General features: G+C 49.1%; 1 protein-coding gene across 1 annotated transcript; it reads left to right on the top strand.

Annotated features, from left to right (window-relative positions):
• The first annotated feature begins 2464 nt into the window (after positions 1 to 2464).
• CLEC11A (C-type lectin domain containing 11A) lies at positions 2465 to 5395 on the top strand. Its single transcript, XM_027079147.1, has 4 exons — positions 2465 to 3447; positions 3701 to 3890; positions 4210 to 4401; positions 4783 to 5395. The coding sequence occupies exons 1-4, from the start codon at positions 3301 to 3303 to the stop codon at positions 5226 to 5228; spliced, it is 975 nt and encodes a 324-aa protein (XP_026934948.1). The 5' UTR covers positions 2465 to 3300; the 3' UTR covers positions 5229 to 5395.
• The last annotated feature ends 13802 nt before the right edge of the window (positions 5396 to 19197 follow it).

Consider the following 19197-nt stretch of genomic DNA (forward strand, 5'->3'; position numbering starts at 1 on the left):
CACACACACACACACACACACACACACACACACACACACACACACACCTTCCTCCGAGGCACAGGTGCAGAGAGTCGCTAGCTGGCCCTGCCCCTGCAGATATCTCCACATGTACATTCTCTCCAGGGCATGCAGGGCTCTGGGTGTACATTACCATGAACACACCCAGCTACATCATGTACATATCACACCCGAGTGCCGGAGCATGCACACGGCAGAGCACACGCATCTACCCACCCCCCACACGCGGGCACGCAGCCGGCTGTGCTTGCTCAGAACTCCAGCTCACACGGAACCCTGAAACAGACACAGAACTGGAGGGAGATGTGTGCTTGCATCTCCATCATACTCACCCACCTGGCCCTCCGTCACGCAGGTGTGCACACGCCCATGCAGAGGCACGACCCTGTGCCTTCGCTCCCCTCCGTGAGGATTATTGCTGACATTTCCTGAACACTCCCTGTGCGCCAGGCTCCGTTCTGGATTTACTCTTCAGCTCCTCACACCGGTCCTCTGGGCTGCAGACTTGTGCCATCCCCATTTACCAGAGGGGGAAACCAAGGCCCAGAGAGGTTAAGTAACTTGCCCAAGGTCACCCAGTCAGAGAGAGGTGGTGGATCAGAGACAGGGAGCCTGACTCAGAGTCTTCAGACTGCTGTGGTCCAGTACTGGGCACTCCACAGCTGCCTGTCCTCCTTCCTCACACGGATACCCCCAGGCATCTCAGCAGCTCAGCTCCTTGGTGCATGGGACACACCCGCAGAGATGGGGCAGATCCCGTAGGGCAGCGGTGAGAGCATCGCCGCAGCCCAGGCTCCTACCCTTCTCCCAGCTCCAACAGGGCCACCAGCCGGAGCACAGGCACCTGCAGAGGGCAGTTCTAAGCAGCCTGTGGGTGCACCTCCAGCTGCAGGCTCGCGCGTACCAGGGTATGAGCTGGAGCAGGTGCTGGCCCAGCCCCAGGAGGCCCGGTTCCGGACACACATCCACCGGCCCAGGTGGTGAGCAGCTGAGCCTGGGGAGAGAACAGCTGCCCATCTTGGCACCACCTGTGAGAGGGGCTGTGTACCCTTCCACGGCCTACAAGGCCTTTCCGGCCTGTGTATTCTCTCTCAGTGAGGGGTCCCCAGGCCCTTCATGGGCGCCTGAGACAGGCTCAGGCTCTGAGGTGGTGGGCAGCCTGCCCAAGGTCACACTGCCCTCTGCTTTCTCGGAAAATGGAAGGCTGGATGCATCGATTTCCAAGGCCCCTCCTAGGGCTCCCGGCAGCTGAGGGCAGATGCCCTGCTTTTGCTTAGAGCCAGAAGCTTTGGCTAGCTGCCGCCACGCTGGTCACCTCCAGCAGGCTGAGCCGGCCCCTCTCCGAGCCTCGATTTTCTCCCTTGAAGGGTGGGCCCTGCGATCCTGGCCCGTGAGCTCCGTGTTCTCTTGCACAACCAGCCGGGCTGAGGCTGGGAAAACCCTACATGACGCACGGGCCTGGCATAGAGTGGGCACGGCCTGCCCTCCTGCTTCCTTTGCCTCTGCAGCCTCTCTTCCACTGCCTTCCCCACCTCTACCCCGGCTGCCACCCCTACCCCCAGTGCCACGGGGAACTCGAGTTGCCACCTAAACACAACCATCCAGTGTTCGGTCTTCTGGCTGAGCTGTTACCCCGCAGGAAAGACTACTTCCTTTCTCTCTCAAATGATTGAGTACCTACTACGTGCGGAGCTGGCCCCGTTCTACCTCTGGGGATACAGCAATGCACACAGCCGCCTGCCTTCATTGGCGGGAGACAGACACTGAACAAGTAAACAAACAAACAAGGCAACGCCAGTCTTGATTCAACCGAAAAGATAAAATGAGGTGTTTGAATAAACTAACGTGGGGAAGGCCTCCCTGAGCTGAGACCTCAATGATGAGAAGGAGCTGGGGGAAGAGTCTTCTAGAAGGAGGAAAAGGCTAGCGCAAAAGCTCTGAAGTGGGAAAGAGCTTAGCATTCAGGAAGTAGCGAAGAGGCCGGTGTGGCTGGAGCTTGTGGAGGGTGGGGGCGGGATGGGGGGAGTTAGGGCGCAAGGGGAATGGGGGTGATGAGCTTGCGGAGGTGCGAAGGACCCATCCTTCCCAGCCCCCACTGCTGGGCAGGCCAGGCCTGCGCAAAGGACAGGGCTTGGCTTCCCTCCCACATATGATGGGAAGCTGGGGGGAGCAGGGGAGTGGGGAGTGATGTGATCTGATTTATGGTGGTTTGGAAGCATTGCTCTGGCTGCGGCAAGCTGTGTGGATTGGAGGGGCTTGGGAGGAAGGAGGGGGAGAGGCAGGAAGAGGCGACTGCAGTGGTCCAGGCGGGAGATGAGGTACCTTGCTGAATGCTCAGAGCTCTCTGTGCACCCAGCTGGCATCTGTCTACTCCACCTCCCGGAAAAAGCTTTCCTGACCCCACCCACCCAGCCTCTCCCCGCTCCTCTGCCCCAGCCCATCACCCTGTGGGTCTGTCTGCTGGGCTGTGAACAGCTGGAATCCCCAGCGTCGCCCCACCCAGGACCCGGCCTGCAGGAGGTTTCCAGGAAAGCAAGGCAGATGGATCCAACAGCCCCACCTTCTAGGGCTGCACACACAGCCACACGCGTGCTCTTCGCATGTGTCCCCACAGACAGGCACAGACACTCATTTGCATCTGGGGCAAGGGCTTGGAGGACAGGGCGGGAGATCTGGGGACAGGAGGCGGTCTAGAGCTTGCGAATGGTGGGAAAGCCTCCTCCCGCAGGGTGTGTGGGCCACGGTGGCCACAGGATAATAACAACCTCAGCAAGACCTTGAGGTCTCCCCTGTCCTGAGCGCTGGCCAGGGGGAAGAGAGGGGAGCAGGGCCCATCCCCGACAACTCCCTGAAGAGGTTCCTGGGCAGAGGCTGTGCCCCAGGATCCCTTGGGGAGCCGGCTCCATCCTTTTCCTGACCTTCTGGAACTTTGGCTGTGGCAGAAGGAAAGAGCAGGACAGGACGGAAGCAAGCTCTGGAAAGTGGGAAGAGGAGGGTGTGTGCGGAGACCCAAGGCAGGCGGGATCCAAGCTTTGGAACGTTGGAGGTTTCCGGCCACAGAGGCAGGGCCTCGAGGGAGCCAGGAGAGGCGGGGAGAGACACACACAGAGGAGCGGAGACCAACGGACCACGGACGAGACAGGAGCTGGGAGTTGGGAGGAGAGGGACCAGAGAGAAACGGACCAGGGGGCTGGTGGTCTGCACACACTCCAGTCCCCAGAAACATCCCTCTCCTCAGAGACATCCTTCTGCAGCCTTTGGTGCTCCGAGCCCAGCCTGATGCAGGCAGCCTGGCTCCTCGGGGCTCTGGTGGTACCCCAGCTCCTGGGCTTCAGTCATGGAGTTTGGGGAGCCCAGAGGGAGCGGGAGGGGGGATGCGCTAGCCCCCAGGAGGAGGAGCGGGAGAGGGAGGCCCTGATGCTGAAGGTGAGTTAGGGGAGTGCTGGGACTCTAGTGGGGGGACCCGGCTGGGTGACTGTGGGCTTGGGAGGGGCGTATTTGAGGGTCAGGGAAATGGGCAACGGGAGGGATGGGTTAGGCTCAGAGGATGAGGGTGACGGGTTCAGAGTAGGGGCTCGGGGCAGAGAGCCAGCTTACAGCTGGAAAGGGGTGGCTGGAGTGTCTGGGGGGTCAGATTGCAGCTGCCAGGCTGGCCCTGACCATCCCTCCCCTGCCTCAGCATTTACGGGAAGCCCTGGGACTGCCTGCTAGGAGGGGGGACGAAAATCCTGAGGGAAACCCTGGAGGCAAAGGGGCCTGGGCGACTGAGAAGGACGGTCAGGGGGAGGAAGGCGAGGAGGAACCAACCACAACTCCCTACTTCAGCCCCAGCCCCTCTCCCACCTCTGAAGACACCTTCACTTATATCCGTGAGTAATCATTAGCTCCGCCCTGCCCCCAGGCCTCCGTGGTCATTTTCACAAAAACGAACCGTCCTATCACTGCCCCGGGGTCTTTCAGTTGCCCACTGCCCAGCTCGGAGCCCCTATACCCCCAGGAGCTCCGGATCCCCGGCCTTGCCTCCCAAGAGCCCGGAGCCACCGGCCCCTACCTTCCAGGAGTCCTGAGTACCCCCACCCCCACCCCAACTCCGCCCCAGAAGCCCTAGGTCCCGGTCCCCCCAGGTCCTCTGGTCCCCTGGCTCCGCCCCCAGGGTCACGGTCCAGCGTGCGCCCTGTCCATACGCAGTGGGTCGCCTGGCCGGCCTGGACGCAGGCCTGCACCAGGTGCACGTCCGTCTGCACGCGTTGGACACCCGCGTGGCCGAGCTGAGCCGGGGGCTGCGGCAGCTGCGGGAGGTGGCGGGTGACACCCGCGACGCCTTGCAAGCCCTGAAGGAGGCGCAGAGCCGCTCCGAACGCGAGCATGGCCGCTTGGAGGGTGAGTCGCACCGTGCGGGGCGGGGAAAGAGGGACGATCCGGGTCAGATGGGGGACTGGTGGCAAAAGGGGTCCGGAAAAGTCTGAGGAGACGTGAGGACCCTGGGTGTCAGGGGCGAGGGGGTTCTTGCAGATTTGGGGTGTGTTGGTTGATGGGGAGGGTGAATGCGGGGAGCAGACGGGCTTGTGGGGAGGAACGCTCCCCACAGTGCTGTGGAGCCGAAACTACTCTGGCCGCACCACGCCCCCTACAGTCCCGCCCCAACAGTCTGGCCCCGCCCCTGGCGGCCCTGACGCCATCGCCCAGCCCCTGGCGGTTCTGAGCCCGCCTCCGCTCCGCCCTTGAGACACTAATCCCACCTCCGCTCCGCCCCGCCCGCAGGCTGCCTGAAGGGGGTGCGTCTAGGCCACAAGTGCTTCCTGCTCTCGCGCGACTTCGAGGCTCAGGCAGCGGCGCAGGCGCGGTGCGTGGCGCGGGGCGGAAGCCTGGCGCAGCCGGCGGATCGTCAGCAGATGGAAGTGCTTACTCGCTATCTGCGCACGGCGCTTGCCCCCTACAACTGGCCCGTGTGGCTGGGTGTGCACGACCGGCGCGCCGAGGGCCTCTACCTCTTCGAGAACGGCCAGCGCGTGTCCTTCTTCGCCTGGCACCGCTCCCCCAGCCCCGAGCCCGGCGCCCGGCCCAGCGCCACGCCGCACCCGCTCAGCCCCAACCAGCCTAACGGCGGCGCGCTCGAGAACTGCGTGGCGCAGGCCTCGGACGACGGCTCCTGGTGGGACCATGACTGCGAGCGGCGCCTCTACTATGTTTGCGAGTTCCCCTTTTAAGCGGGCCCGGTCCCCCGCCTCTCCACTCCATCCCACCATCCGCCCTTTGTGGCCGATCCCTGGGGGGCTCCTGCGGGGCCGGGACCCCTTCCTTGCCTGTCTTTCCTGGAAGCGGTGGGCACCAGGCTAGGTCCGGCGCCAATAAAGCCTTGTGGAATCTGACTTGAGCAGGCAGTGGAGGCACTTTTGGCCTTTATCTCTCTGCGGGGCAAGGCAGGAAGGGCAAGGTCCCATCCCCCTTTTACAGGTATTGTTTGATCCCCAGATCAGAGTGATGGACAACACGTACATATGTACACACGGGCATCCGCTACTGCACACACATGTTTGGACTACACGAGTGCACACGCTGCTGACGCCTCCACCCCCATCGTGCCCCACTCAAGGCCTTTGGGACCCAGGGCCTGTCAGTCATCGTCCCAGGCCTTGGCCTTGGTCCTGATCAAAGAGATCTGGGAGGCACAAAGGAGCTAAAGGCTCTGACAAGTCCTGCAGGAAAGACCCTCATTTAATTTTTTTTAGTGTGTCTCAAACTTGTTTCACCAGATGGTACCCTCATGTCATGTAAAGTCATGACATTATGGTCATGACTACTCCCTTCCCCTTCCCCCAACTCCAGAGCATGTGTTTAGACACAAACATGAGGACCTACCTAGCCTGGAAGCTTAGGCTCCCTCCCAACTGATCCGTCCTCCACTCCCTGCCTGTGAGGCCATGAGCCAGTCCCTCCCTCCCTCTGAGGCTCAGTTTCCTCTTCTGAACATGGGCACATTATCCCTACCTTGTATGGCTCTTGGGATGTTCACATGAGCCCAGGAAAGTGAGCATTTGGGAAATGGTGGAGCATAAGCCACACACGACATTTTCTTCCTCACCATTAATCCCCTGGGGCAGTGAGGACACCCAGACCCATCTTGGGCTCAGCACTGTGGACAGCACTCTTTGGAGGAAGAGCTCTTTTGGAAACACCCAGTGTCTCCCCACATACTGGCATCAGGGTCGGGACCCTGATAGCCTCACAGAGCCCAGGAATCGGAGTGTGACCCTGTCTGTCCTTACATCTCTGTCCCTTCCCCTTCGTCAGCCATGGTACCACCCACCTAAAGTTTCACCATTGGATCTTCCAGTGGGAGGAAAGAGCCACTCCGTCATCTCCAGAAGGGGGGAGCACAAGCCACCCACTCCCTTTAGGAGTCATTTCTCAGCCCCACAGGCCCCATAGGAGGTACAGAAGAAGGGGGGTGGCCTCTGGTCAGGAAGGCTTCGATCAGGGGACTGAAGACTTTGCTCAAAATTCATCCCCCCTCTAAGCTTGTTTCCGGGGTTGCAGTGGGGCAGCAGGATGTCTTACAGAAAATCAAAGGGCAGATTAGGCAGACATTGGTGAATGTCTGCTATTGCTTGGGAGAGGTCCAACCTCACAGACCTGAAATTCTGGGAAGTGAGTGGTTGGGGGCAGTTCAATGGTTACCTGCCTAGATTCTGGAGCCAGATGGCCCAGGTTCTAATCCTACCTCAGCCACTTAACCTGTGCAACCTGAGGGAGACATAACTTTGCTGTTCCTCAGTGTCCCTATCTGTATAATGGGGGTGATATCATCTGCCTCCTAGAATAGTGCCAGACACAGAGGGGCCTTTGTAACATCAGCTCTGATCCCTACTCGGCTATTTTAACCTCACCTTCACCTCTGCTTGCTCTCTCCAGACACTGTCTTTGCATATGCAAAAGTCCAAGAATTGGCTAATGTGTCACCCTGATCAACCTGCCTACCCCCTAGCTCCCACAGCAGGGTTAGGTGCTGCCTTTGGTGCTCCCGAACCCCTGACTCCTCTCATGACCTAGCTAACCCTGATCAGCCAGACTGGGCACCCTTGTGGGGCAGGGCTGGGTATGACCAGCTCTGCGTCCCCAGCATCCCTGGCATGTGGGAGTTCTTTGAATGAAGGAAGATGCCTGTGTGGGGCCATGTTGGGAACCCTGAGATGAACTGGATTTCTAACTGCTTCTCTTCCTCCCTGGCGTCCCCCAGGCCTCAGTCGGGTGACTCACCTGGGCTCCCACTGGATCGGGGGCTTTCCTCATCAAGACTTCCATCACTCTAGGTGCCACTGTTTGGTCAGTATGTGTCATACTAGCCCAGGGGAAAAGAGTTGTGGACACAGAGACGTCCGGGGTGGGGAGTAGAGGGCATTTGCAAGGAGTGTTAACGCATCAGATCAGCTCGCCTGTACGCTGCTTTCTGGGCTGATTCCGGTCTGCATATGGGAACCCTGCTGCCTTCTCCAAGAAGCCCTCCCAGGCCTCTCAAGGGCGTTTGCCAATGCCACCTCTTTTGGCTCTCTGTGGAGCACCTGCCGTTTGAGAGCTCCGAGCCGCGGACCGGAGAAGGCCTCGGCAGTTGGTCGGGTTCGGTGAGTTAAGGGATCCCAGGGAAGTGATGGAGGAAGGGCGCAAAGCCTGAAATGACCCAGCGGGAAGATAAAGAACCAGGGCTCCACCGGCCTGCCAGGACTACGAATCCCAGGAGGCTGAGCGGCAGGCCCTCCACCTCCTGCCCAGAACAACATTTCCCAGCAGCCATCGTGGGCTTCATGCAGATCCTCTCTCAAGCCCCGCCCTCTCCTCCACGTGAGACTCGCCCACCTTTCCCTGCAAGTTGGAGGACCACACCCAGTCTCCAATCAGAGCTCAGACCCAGGCTCCCCACCCGCCAGGTCTCACCCCGAGGTACTTTGGGAAATGTAGTCCGGTCCCGAGTCAACGGAGAGAAAACATGAATCGGCGGAGTCTAACATTCCGTTAGGCTTAGAGTGTAATGGGTGCTCAGATCTTACTACGAGAGTGTTTCAAAATATGGGTGAATTTCCACGGGTGTATCATAACCAGTTTTAAAAAAGTGAAATCATAGAAAATATCAGAATGAAGAGAAAGTGGAAAGAAATAGTTCTCATAATTTGAGTTCTTGAGTATGTGCTGAATTACAATATAAAACACAACATAAAAATTCTCCCTTTGGGGGATTCCCTGGTGGCGCAGTGGTTAAGAGTCCGCCTGCCAACTCAGGGGACACAGGTTTGAGCCCTGGTCCAGGAAGATCCCACATGCCGCAGACAATTAAGCCCGTGTGCCACAACTACTGAGCCTGCGCTCTAGAGCCCGCAAGCCACAACCACTGAAAGCCCGCACGCCAGGACGCCTGTGCGCCTAGAGCCCGTGCTCTGCAACAAGAGAAGCCATTGCAATGAGAAGCCCATGCACCTCAACGAAGAGCAGACCCCGCTCGCCGCAACTAGAGAAAGCCCGCGTGCAGCAACAAAGACCCAACGCAGCCAAAAATAAAATAAATAAATTACTTAAAAAAAATTCTTCCTTGGCCTGCAAAAGATTTGCTAAAAACTAGTCCAAACCAATTCAGCCCCTTTTAAAAGAACCAAAACTTTTTATTTGGAAATAATTTCAAACTTACAAATAACTTGCACAAATAAAAATAATATTTTGTATATGCCCTTTACCCAGATTTATTTACTGTTAACCGTTCACCCCATTGCTTTAGCTTTATCATCCTCAATCTATTGTCAACCTGAAAAAATAAAGTGGCAAGTTATTTTACCAGCAAAATGAGTTTATTCAGGAATAGCAGAAGAATTACAGTTCGAGCAGAGAAAGCTGTGGTGAACCACAGGCAAGTCCGAAGAGGTGGACAGCAGGTCAGCTTTTATTAGGTTTCAGGAGGAAATTGGGGAGGGTTGTTTTGAATAAAAGTTTATTGGAGAAGAACAAGACTTTGAGGTTGTGGTGGTTTCTTTCTTTTCTTTTTTTGGCTCTGCCGCAGGGCATGTGGGATCTTGGTCTCCCAGCCAGGATCGAACCCACGTCCCCTCCATTGAAAGCAAAGAGTCTTAACCACTGGACTTCCAGGGAAGCCCCCGTGGTGGTTTCTTGTTGACTGCAAGCAGTGGTTAGTGGATCTTGCTGGGGCAAGGAGGAATCCTCCTCCCTTTTCTTAAAACCAGGAAGTGAAATTCCCATGTGAAAAAATGTACTCTCCTGTCCCAGAAGGAAAAAAGTAACATTCTTATCATCATGCATAAGAAGTTGAGACCAAGAGAATTTTGTACAAAGCATTCTATATGAGCAGACCTTGTTAAAATAATTTTTATCTCCCTTCTTCCTTCTGGTTATGCAGGCTGCAGTGTGTGGTATATGCATGAGAGCTCTCTCTTCTGGGCTTTCTGAATTCATTTTAAATGAAGTTTTCCTCTATTTTCACTCTATCTATCTATCTACCCATTCAACCATCCATCCATCCACTCATCACCCACCACTCCATCCTAACCCAATCACCAGGGACAAACCAAAGTCAGGTTTATTGACTCACTGCAATGAAAGAGACCACGTCCCCAAAAAGGAGCTGGATCGAGCTACAGAATTTGGGTGAGGAGAGGAATTTGAATGAAATTTAAGTGAAGCTGTGTTTTAATAGCTTGAGAGCAAAGCAGGGATTTGTATAAATGAGTCAACATCAGGTCTGGACTGCAAAGTGGTCTCAGGGTCCTGTTTCCTTGGAAACTACAAAGTTAAGAAAAATGTGGCATGTTGTGTCTAGAAACTCTATCTAAATCTCTGTATCAGGGCTGGAAATGGAGGCTTCTTGTCTGTGTCAAAGTGACTTACATCTTACAGGCAAGAGTAGGATGTTTATTTTATTTATTTATTTTTTTGCTGCGTGGCACTGGCTTGCAGAATCTTAGTTCCCCAACCAGGGATTGAACCCAGGCCATGGCAGTGAAAGCGCCGAGTCCTAACCACTGGACCGCCAGGGAACTCCCTGTTGAATTCTTATGGATATAATTTCAAATAAGAAAGTTTCCAAAAGCCTGTGATTTTTGAGAACTAAGCTTCTCAGTGAGTAAAATAGCCCTAGTTACCCATAAAGGGAGTTATTAGAACACTACAGCTGCAGCATATCCCCGGGGGTGGGGATGTTTCCTGTTAACTTTACGGTTGGCTTTATCTGTGTCCATAGATGGATGGTGGGGCAGAGTTTTAATTCCAGCTGGTTTTCATTTCTCAATATACATATATTTTCTAAAGCATGTAAGGGTTAGTTCTACACATCATGGGCCTTTACCTTTAAATACTTCAGCGTGTATTTCTTAAGAATAGAGATGTTCTCTTACGTAACCACCTGTAATCAACCTCAGTAAATATAACATTTACATGATACTTGTCTAATCTACTGGTGATTTGCCAATTTTGTCCATTGACCCAAATGCTGTCCTTCCTCACACTTTCCCCATCCCCAGGATCCAGCCTTTAGTTGAATCTGGAACATTTCTATATTTATGAGATTGACAATTTGGAAGAACAACTCTCTCCCTTTAAAAAAAATAGAAGTGCTTCACTTGAGTTTGCCTGATGTTTCCTTATGATGATTAGATTCAGGTTACTCGTTCTCTACCAGAATATATGAGGTCAGTGTATCCTTCCATTTTAGGGTCAGTTGAGAGAAGTGTGCAAAGCATGGGATGGCTTTTTTTTTTTTTTTTTTTTTTTTTTTTTGGTACGCGGGCCTCTCCCGTTGCGGAGCACAGGCTCCGGATGCGCAGGCTCAGCGGCCATGGCTCATGGGCCCAGCCACTCCGCGGCATGTGGGATCTTCCCGGACCGAGGCACGAACCCGTGTCCCCTGCATCGGCAGGCGGACTCTCAACCACTGCGCCACCAGGGAAGCCCTTCATTCATTCATTTGAACAACCTCTCCTCTGCTCCAACCCCAAGCCACCACCTCCTCCTAGAATGCCAGCCTCATCATTTCCAGGAGCAAAGTGCTTCTTTTCAAAGTCCAGGTGGTTTGTGTGAGCCAGGCCAGATAGCAGTGTGAGCTTGGGTTCTGGAAATTCCTTTGGGGAGGCAAGTAAAGTTCCCCTCTGAATCTCTCCACCGATTCCAAACACAACTGGACTTTGGTGTCTGATCCTGAGCAGTGACAGCTCCTGGCAGCCTTGTGGGCAGGAAGCCACAGCTGGGGTGGAGTCGGGGGACAAAGATGACAGGAAGAGGAACACCAGCTCTGCCTTAAAAACAATCTCTTTGGCAATTTTGTAATATCTGATACGTGTAAAATAACAGATATGTAAATATTGAGGCATTAAAAAGACCACCCACGAACCCACCACTCTATTTAAAAGTACACACGATAAATATAATTAACATTGATATATATGAAAGCTGTTAAAAGAGTAAATCCTAAGAGTTATCACAGGGGAATTTTTTTCTATTTCTTTAATTTTATATCTATATGAGATATGTTCATTGAGGTAGTCATTTCATAATATAAGCCAAGTCATTATGCTGTACACCTTAAACTTATGCACTGCTGTATGTCAATTATATCTCAATAAAACTGGAAGAAAAAATGTAAATACATTTGGAAAAATTTTTATACTGGTGTCTCCTTCTTACTATTTGGTGGTCTTTATATATTCTGCATACTAATCCTTTGTCAGTTATGCATTGCAAACCTGTGACTTGTTCTTTTACTTTCTTGATAGTGTCGTCTATTGATTAGAAGTTCTTAGTTTTAATGTAGTCAAATTTCTAAGTGCTTTCACTTGGTACTTTTGCGGGATCATTTACAAAATCCTCCCCTGCCCCAAGGTGATACAGTGTTAATACAAGAACGTCAAGAACAGCATGAATAAGGAAAAGCTATTTCTTCTCACATGAATCAAAAAAATCCTAAATAAAAATATTACCATTTGATTTCATCAATATATTAAAAATATGACATTTGATGAGGTTATACCAGATGTGCAAGGTTGTTTAGCGTTAGAAAAATCTATTAATTAATTAATTCACCACTTTGACAGATGAATGGACAGATGACAATCTTCATAGATAGAGAAAAAGCATTTGATAATAATTTTATTCAACAGATATATTTTTCTGCAATGGGTTAAGCATCTAACTCAAACAGTGGGGAAATAAGCAATAAAGGAAAACCACAGAAACAAATGCAAAAGAAATGATTTTAAAGATATGGGCAGAAATCAATGAAATGAACGGGGGAAGAAAAGAAGATTAACAAAACCGAAAACTGGTTTAATTTTTGAAAAAGTTACTAAGATAAAGTGACTTTTAGCAAAATCAAATAGGAAGAAAAGAGATTGGCTGCAGATAAAATACAAACTGTAACAGAGTAAATAATATTGACCGAGGCAGAGATATAAAAAAGAACAACATCGTGATTATGACTAACAATGGGCTAACATTTAAAATCTAGATGAAACGGTTCAATTACTAGAAAAATATAAAATGCTAAAAATTACACAAAAATAGAGAACTTGAGGGCTTCCCTGGTGGCGCAGTGGTTGAGAGTCCGCCTGCCGATGCAGGGGACTCGGGTTCGTGCCCCGGTCTGGGAGGATCCCACGTGCCGCGGAGCGGCTGGGCCCGTGAGCCATGGCCGCTGAGCCTGCGCGTCCGGAGCCCGTGCTCCGCAAACGGGAGAGGCCACAACAGTGAGAGGCCCGTGTACCGCAAAAAAAAAAAATAGAGAACTTGAGTAAACCAATAATTACTGAAGTATGCGAAGTTATAGTCAAATAGAAAAAGAAAGGTGTAAAGGCTAAAAGGCAATAGAGAAAGCTGTCATTATTTGAACATCATATAATTATATACCCAGTAAAGCCAGTGGAATGAACAAACTATGAGAACAAATAATAAGAAATATCACAAGGTCCCCAGTTACGAGATTAATCTACAAAAATCAATTCCTTTGCTTTTCACCAACAATAAACAAACATACAGTGTAATTAAAGATACTATTCACCATCCCAACAAAATCTAGAAACCATCTAGGAACTGGCAAATAAGAAAACATAAGATTCTGTGGCAAAAACTTAAAATCTAATAAAGGACCCCAAAATGAACTGAGTGAAAGCAAAGACGTGCTACACTCTTGGTTGGGGTGAGTGTGTGTTATACTAACGTCAGTGCCTCACAAATAACCTATAGATTTAATACAATTGCAAACAAATTTCTACTTGGATTATTTAAACAGCTTTCTTGAGATTCACATCCCATACAATTCACACAGGTAAAGTGTACAATTCAGTGGTTCTTAGTATATTGAGGTGTGTACAACCACCACCACAGTGAATTGGATTTTCACCATCTCAATCCCTATACCATTCAGCAATTACCTCCCTATCTCCCCATCCGCTCCCAGACCTAAGAAACCACTGATCTATTTCCTACCTCTATAGGTTTGCCTGTTATGGACATTTCCATTTATATGAAAGGAATCATATAAATATGTGGTCTTTTGGGACTGGCTAGGGACTTCCCTGGTGGTCCAGTGGGTAAGACTTCGCACTCCCAGTGTGGAGGGCCCAGGTTTGATCCCTGGTCAAGGAACTAGATCCCACATGCATGCTGCAACTACTGCAACTAAGAGTCCACATGCTGTAACTAAGACCCGGTGCAGCCAAAACTAACTAACTAAATAAATCTTTAAAATAAATTGGACTATTTGTCTATTTGTTATTTTTTAACATCTTTATTGGAGTATAATTGCTTTACAATGGTACATTAATTTCTGCTTTATAACAAAGTGAATCAGCTATACATACACATATATCCCCATATCTCCTCCCTCTTGCGTTTTCTCCCTCTGTTTGTTATTGAGTTGTAAGGATTCTTTATGTATTCTTCTTTTTTTTTTTTTAGTTCTTGTTTGGGGTTTACCATATACATTTTAATTGATCAGAATCAGGGTCAGATTTATACTAGCTTAATTTTAGTGAGACATAGAATTGTTACTCCTATATAGCTCTATTCCCTTTTTTTCTCTTTCTGTGGAATTACTTTTATACATATTAATGTTACAAACCCAACTATACATTGTTATAATTAATATTTTACCATCTGTAGTCATTTCCTTAGCCCAATATAGCTTTCCTCCCACTTACCTCCTTTGGTTGTTATAGGCAAATATATATGTTATAGGCCCAACAATACTTTATATGCATATTATTTTATACAATTGTTTTTAAGTCAGTTGAGAGGATACAGGAGAAAAAACTATGCCTTTACACTATCTTTATAATTACATAATTACCTTTACTAGTTTTTTCCTGTGTGTTCACATTACCACCTGGAATCACTTTACTTTCAGCCTGAAGAACTTCCTTTAATATTTCTTATAAGGCTGGTTTACTAGCAAGAAATTCTCTCAGTTTTATCTGGGAATGTCTTTATTTTGCCTTCACTTTTTTTTTTTTTTTTTCCGGTACGCGGGCCTCTCACTGCTGTGGTCTCTCCCGTTGTGGGGCACAGGCCCCGGACACGCAGGCCCAGCAGCCATGGCTCACGGGCCCAGCCGCTCCGCGGCATGTGGGATCCTCCCGGACTGGGGCACGAACCCGTGTCCCCTGCATCGGCAGGCGGACTCCCAACCACTGCGCCACCAGGGAAGCCCTTGCCTTCACTTTTGAAAGATAGCTTTGCTGGGTATAGGATTCCTGGTTGATAGTTTTATTCTTTGAGCACTTTGAATATGTTACACCACTGCCTCTGGCCTCCAACATTTCTGATGAAAAATCAGCTATTAATTTTATTGGGTTTCTTTGTATGTGTAAAGTCATTTTTCTCTTTCTGCTTTTAAGATTTTCTCCTTTTCTTTGAGTTTCAGCGTTTTTACTAGTATGTATCTGATTGTGGGTCTCTTCACATTGATCCTATTTGAGTTCATTGAGTCTCCTAGATATGTAGGTTGGTGTAATAAATTTGGGAGGTTTTCAGCCATTATTTATTCGGAAAACATTTTTCTATTCCTCTCTCTCTCTTCTCCTCTGGTATTCCCATTATGCTTATGTTGGCCTGTGTGATGGTGTCAATAAGAGCAATAGTTGTTACACCATCTGCTAGAGACCTTCAATATTTGGGTTCAATATTTAAAAGCATAGAATGGTTAGGAGAAAAGAATTGCCTATTCATCATGTCAGTCCTTTCAGCTTTCTTGGATTTTAAAATACTTAAAGTATAAAAAGGGTGCAAGGGATTTTGGGGGCGATGGAACCATTCTGTGTCTTGGTTGGGGCGGTGGTTACACAATGTATGCATTTGTGAAAACCCTAGAACTGCATCTAAAAGTGTGGATTGCACTGTATGCAAACAATGCCTTCATTTTAAAAATACTTAAAGTAGATTTTTTTTCCTTTTTGTCTCGTATGAAAGATACAGATTTGACAACCTTAAATTTAAAACCTCTGTGTATAAAAAACAACTCACACTAAAATTAAAAGAGAAGAAATAGACTTGAAAAAAATTGTACCTTATGTGACAGAAATAATGTTAATAATCTTATCATATAAAGTGACAGAAGAGGGAACACAACAGTTGGATTCCTGAAGGCAAGTGGGCAAAACACATGAAAAGACAGTTCCCAAAGCAGGAAATATAGTGAGTAACCAACCATTTCAAGAAGATAGCACGTCACACAAGAAATCAAAAAATTCCAGTAAGTCAATAACCAGGGGAAATGTTTAAACTAGAAGACCCAGAGGTGGTGGGTGAGGTCTGCCCTGTTGTACATCCTCACATCCTTCTGGAAAAAAAAAGCCAAGATCTTTTCTTCTTTGAGGGCCACTTCTGGGAATCCAAAGAAATAATCCTAAACATGGAAAAAAGATTTATCCCCAAAGATGTTATTTGCAGCACTATTTATCACAGCAAAACACGTGGTGGGAAAAAAATGTTTGTTCAGGAATTCCCTGGCGGTCCAGTGGTTAGGACTCCGTGCTTTCACTGCTGAGGGCCTGGGTTCGACCCCTGGCCGGGGAACTAAGATCCTATAAGCCCTGCAGCACGGCCAAGGAAAACAAAAACAAAAACAAAGAACACACGGTGGTGGTCGTGGTGTCGGGGTGGGGATGGGGAGAATAACTTAAATTTGTGCTGAGATGGAATTGGGTGAGAATGTCACAGTCACTGCATGGGATACTATGATTTTTAAAGGGTTGAAGAATCTACAGCAGCGGGAGAAATACTTGCTTCTAGAAATCAGTTATGCAAAACAAAGCCACCTACTTGAATATATTATTTAGGATTTCACCGTTACAAGAAGCAGTCCCCAAATTCAGGCAGCGAGTAGCCTGGTGAGAACAATTATCATCTTACCAGCTGCCCGCGGTGTTGGTGTTCTCTTTGGAAAAAGGCACTGGCTTTGATAAAGGAGAACATCAAAAAGGTATAGCGCATTTGATCTATTCTAAGAATCACACTGTCTCACATCTTGATCCGAAACAGGGAGGTATCTTCCAATGACTGGCACTGTTTGATTGCTTCTGGCAAGGCACGGACTCCTGCAGGAGTGTCTGAAGCCTCGAAGAAAATCCTGCAGATCACTGCCGGGCACGCTGAGCCCCTGGGAACCAACTGGGTGTGCATGGGGTGGGGGGGATCAGGGGTGAATAAGTCGTGCTTGGAAATGCCCTGGAAATAGAAATCAGTAGCAGGCCACTGTGTGTAATTGCAAAGCTGCCTCAAGAACCCAGTAGCAGTGGTTTTTAGTTTTCGCCTGTCACCTTTAAAGAAACACTGCCTCACCAAATCTAGACCGGGGTTGAGGTTGGCAAACCGTGGCCCACTGCCTGTTTTTGTACAGCTCATGGTTTTTACATTTTCATATGATCGCACAAAATCAAAGGAATAATGTTCATGACACGTGAAAATCATATGAAATTGAAAATTCAGTGTCCACTAATAAAGTTTTACTGGCACACAGCCACGCCCAGCCATTCACCTGTTATCTGTGGAAACGCTTCCCACAAAGCAGGGTTGAGTACTTTTGACAAAATATTTACTCTCTGCCACTTTACAGGAAAAAGTTTGCCCACCACTGATCTAGGTGGCACAGAGGATGGTGTTTTATTATTTTTTTTTGCGGTACGCGGGCCTCTCACTGTTGTGGCCTCTCCCGTTGCGGAGCACAGGCTCCGGACGCGCAGGCTCAGCGGCCATGGCTCACGGGCCCAGCCGCTCCGCGGCATGTGGGATCTTCCCGGACCGGGGCACGAACCCGCGTCCCCTGCATCGGCAGGCGGACTCTCAACCACTGCGCCACCAGGGAAGCCTGGATGGTGTTTTATATAATATACGGATATTAATGATTCTGAGTGATCCAGAAGAGTTGAGTCCTCTCAAAAAATGTCATAATATTTAGGAGACAATTGGAAATGTGAACACTGACAACTTATTTTGTATGTGTTAAGGAGTTATTCTTATTTTTTAGGTGTGACAATGTTATTATACATTTTTAAAGGAGCTCTTTCTTTGAGAGATATAAGTTGAAATTTTTGCAATAAAATGATGTATCTGGAATTTGCTTCCAAATAATCTGGTTTAAGGAGAATGGACAGGAATACAGATGGAACAAGATGGCTGAGGTTGAGTGATGGGCACATGCGAGGGTCATTACACTATTTTGACTACTTTTATATGTGTCTGAAACTTTTTAAACAATAAAAAAAAGCAGTCAATCAGGAAGAAATTTTACAGACACTTCATTTCTCTTACATTTTCCTTTACATGCAAGAACAAAATTCATCTAGAAGAGATCTTTCAACAGATATAAAGTAACATTCCAGGACTTCCCTGGTGGTGCAGTGGTTAAGAATCTGCCTGCCAACTCAGGGAACACAGGGTGGATCCCTGGTCTGGGAAGATCCCACATGCTGCAGTGCAACTAAGCCCGTGCACCACAACTACTGAGCCTGTGCTCTAGAGCCCATGAGCCACAACTACTGAGCCTGAGCACCACAGCTACTGAAGCTCGGGCGCCTAGAGCCCATGCTCCACAACAAAAAGAAGCCACCCCAGTGAGAAACCTGTGCACCGCAATGAAGAGTAGCCCCCGCTTGCGTGAACAAAGACCCAATGGAGCCAAAATAAATAAATAAATAGAATAAAAATAAAATAAAATAAAATAAAGTAATATTCTGAATGGTAAGAAGCATTGTGTTTGTATTTTGTAGGCTGCGTCTTTTCTTTCTTTGGGGCGCCTATAAAAATGGTATGTCTTAGAGTCTGTGAAATGCAGCAGGTGAAACATTCTGTGGAATAAACACTCGTGTTAATCATGACAGCTGACAAGTTTTGAGCCCCTACTGTGTGCCAGTGTTCTAGCACTTTGCATGTATTAATTAATTTCATTGTCATGACAGCCCTGGGAGGCACAGAGAGAGGGGAGAGGGGACACGGGACTGAGGGCTCTGCCTGCCAGAAGTGAGTGACAGGCTGATTAGGAGCACAGTCATATGTGCACCTCCCACAAACTGTCTTTGCAATTCCTCAGGTCCTCCATGACATGTGTCTGTTGTGACCACAAGTCCAAGGGCACCAGCATCGTCTTTGGGGAAAGAAAGATGTTAAATATTGAGCTTGGATATTCAGAGCTGAATTCAGAGCTTAGTCTGTTTGGTTTGCTATAACACAATACCATGGACTGGGGGCTTATAAACCGTAGAATTTTATTTTTCACAATTCCTGAGTCTGGGGAGTCTAAGATCAAGGAGCCAGCAGATTCAGTGTCTGGTGAGAACCTCCTCTTGGTTCATGGACTGCCATCTTCTCCCTGTGTCCTCACATGGTGAAAGGGCCCAGGGGGCTCTCTGGATTCTCTATTATAATGGCACTAATCCCATTCATGAGGGCGCCATCTTCGTGACCTTCTCACTTCCTAATACCATCATATTGGAGGTTAGGATTTCAACATAAGAATTTTTGGGGGACACAAACATTCAGCCCATTGAAAGCCCCAAACTGAAAACAATTCAAACATCCACTAACAGGAGAATGGGTAACTATACTGTGGTATGTCCATACAGTAAAGTACTACTCAGAATTGAAAAATGAAGCACCTCCTGATACACACAACATGGATGAATCTCAAAAACATTGTAC

The sequence above is a fragment of the Aethalodelphis obliquidens genome, unplaced genomic scaffold (assembly GCF_003676395.1).
Source record: "Aethalodelphis obliquidens isolate GAN/ISIS:26980383/991018 unplaced genomic scaffold, ASM367639v1 scaffold43, whole genome shotgun sequence".
Classification (NCBI taxonomy): domain Eukaryota; kingdom Metazoa; phylum Chordata; class Mammalia; order Artiodactyla; family Delphinidae; genus Aethalodelphis; species Aethalodelphis obliquidens.

Excerpts from the sequence above, each read along its gene's own strand:
- CLEC11A (XM_027079147.1), top strand. The coding sequence starts at position 3,301 with ATGCAGGCAGCCTGGCTCCTCGGGGCTCTGGTGGTACCCCAGCTCCTG. Across the intron at positions 3,448-3,700 it reads GGGAGGCCCTGATGCTGAAG|CATTTACGGGAAGCCCTGGG; the intron begins GTGAGTTAGGGG and ends CCCCTGCCTCAG. Across the intron at positions 4,402-4,782 it reads CGAGCATGGCCGCTTGGAGG|GCTGCCTGAAGGGGGTGCGT; the intron begins GTGAGTCGCACC and ends CCCCGCCCGCAG.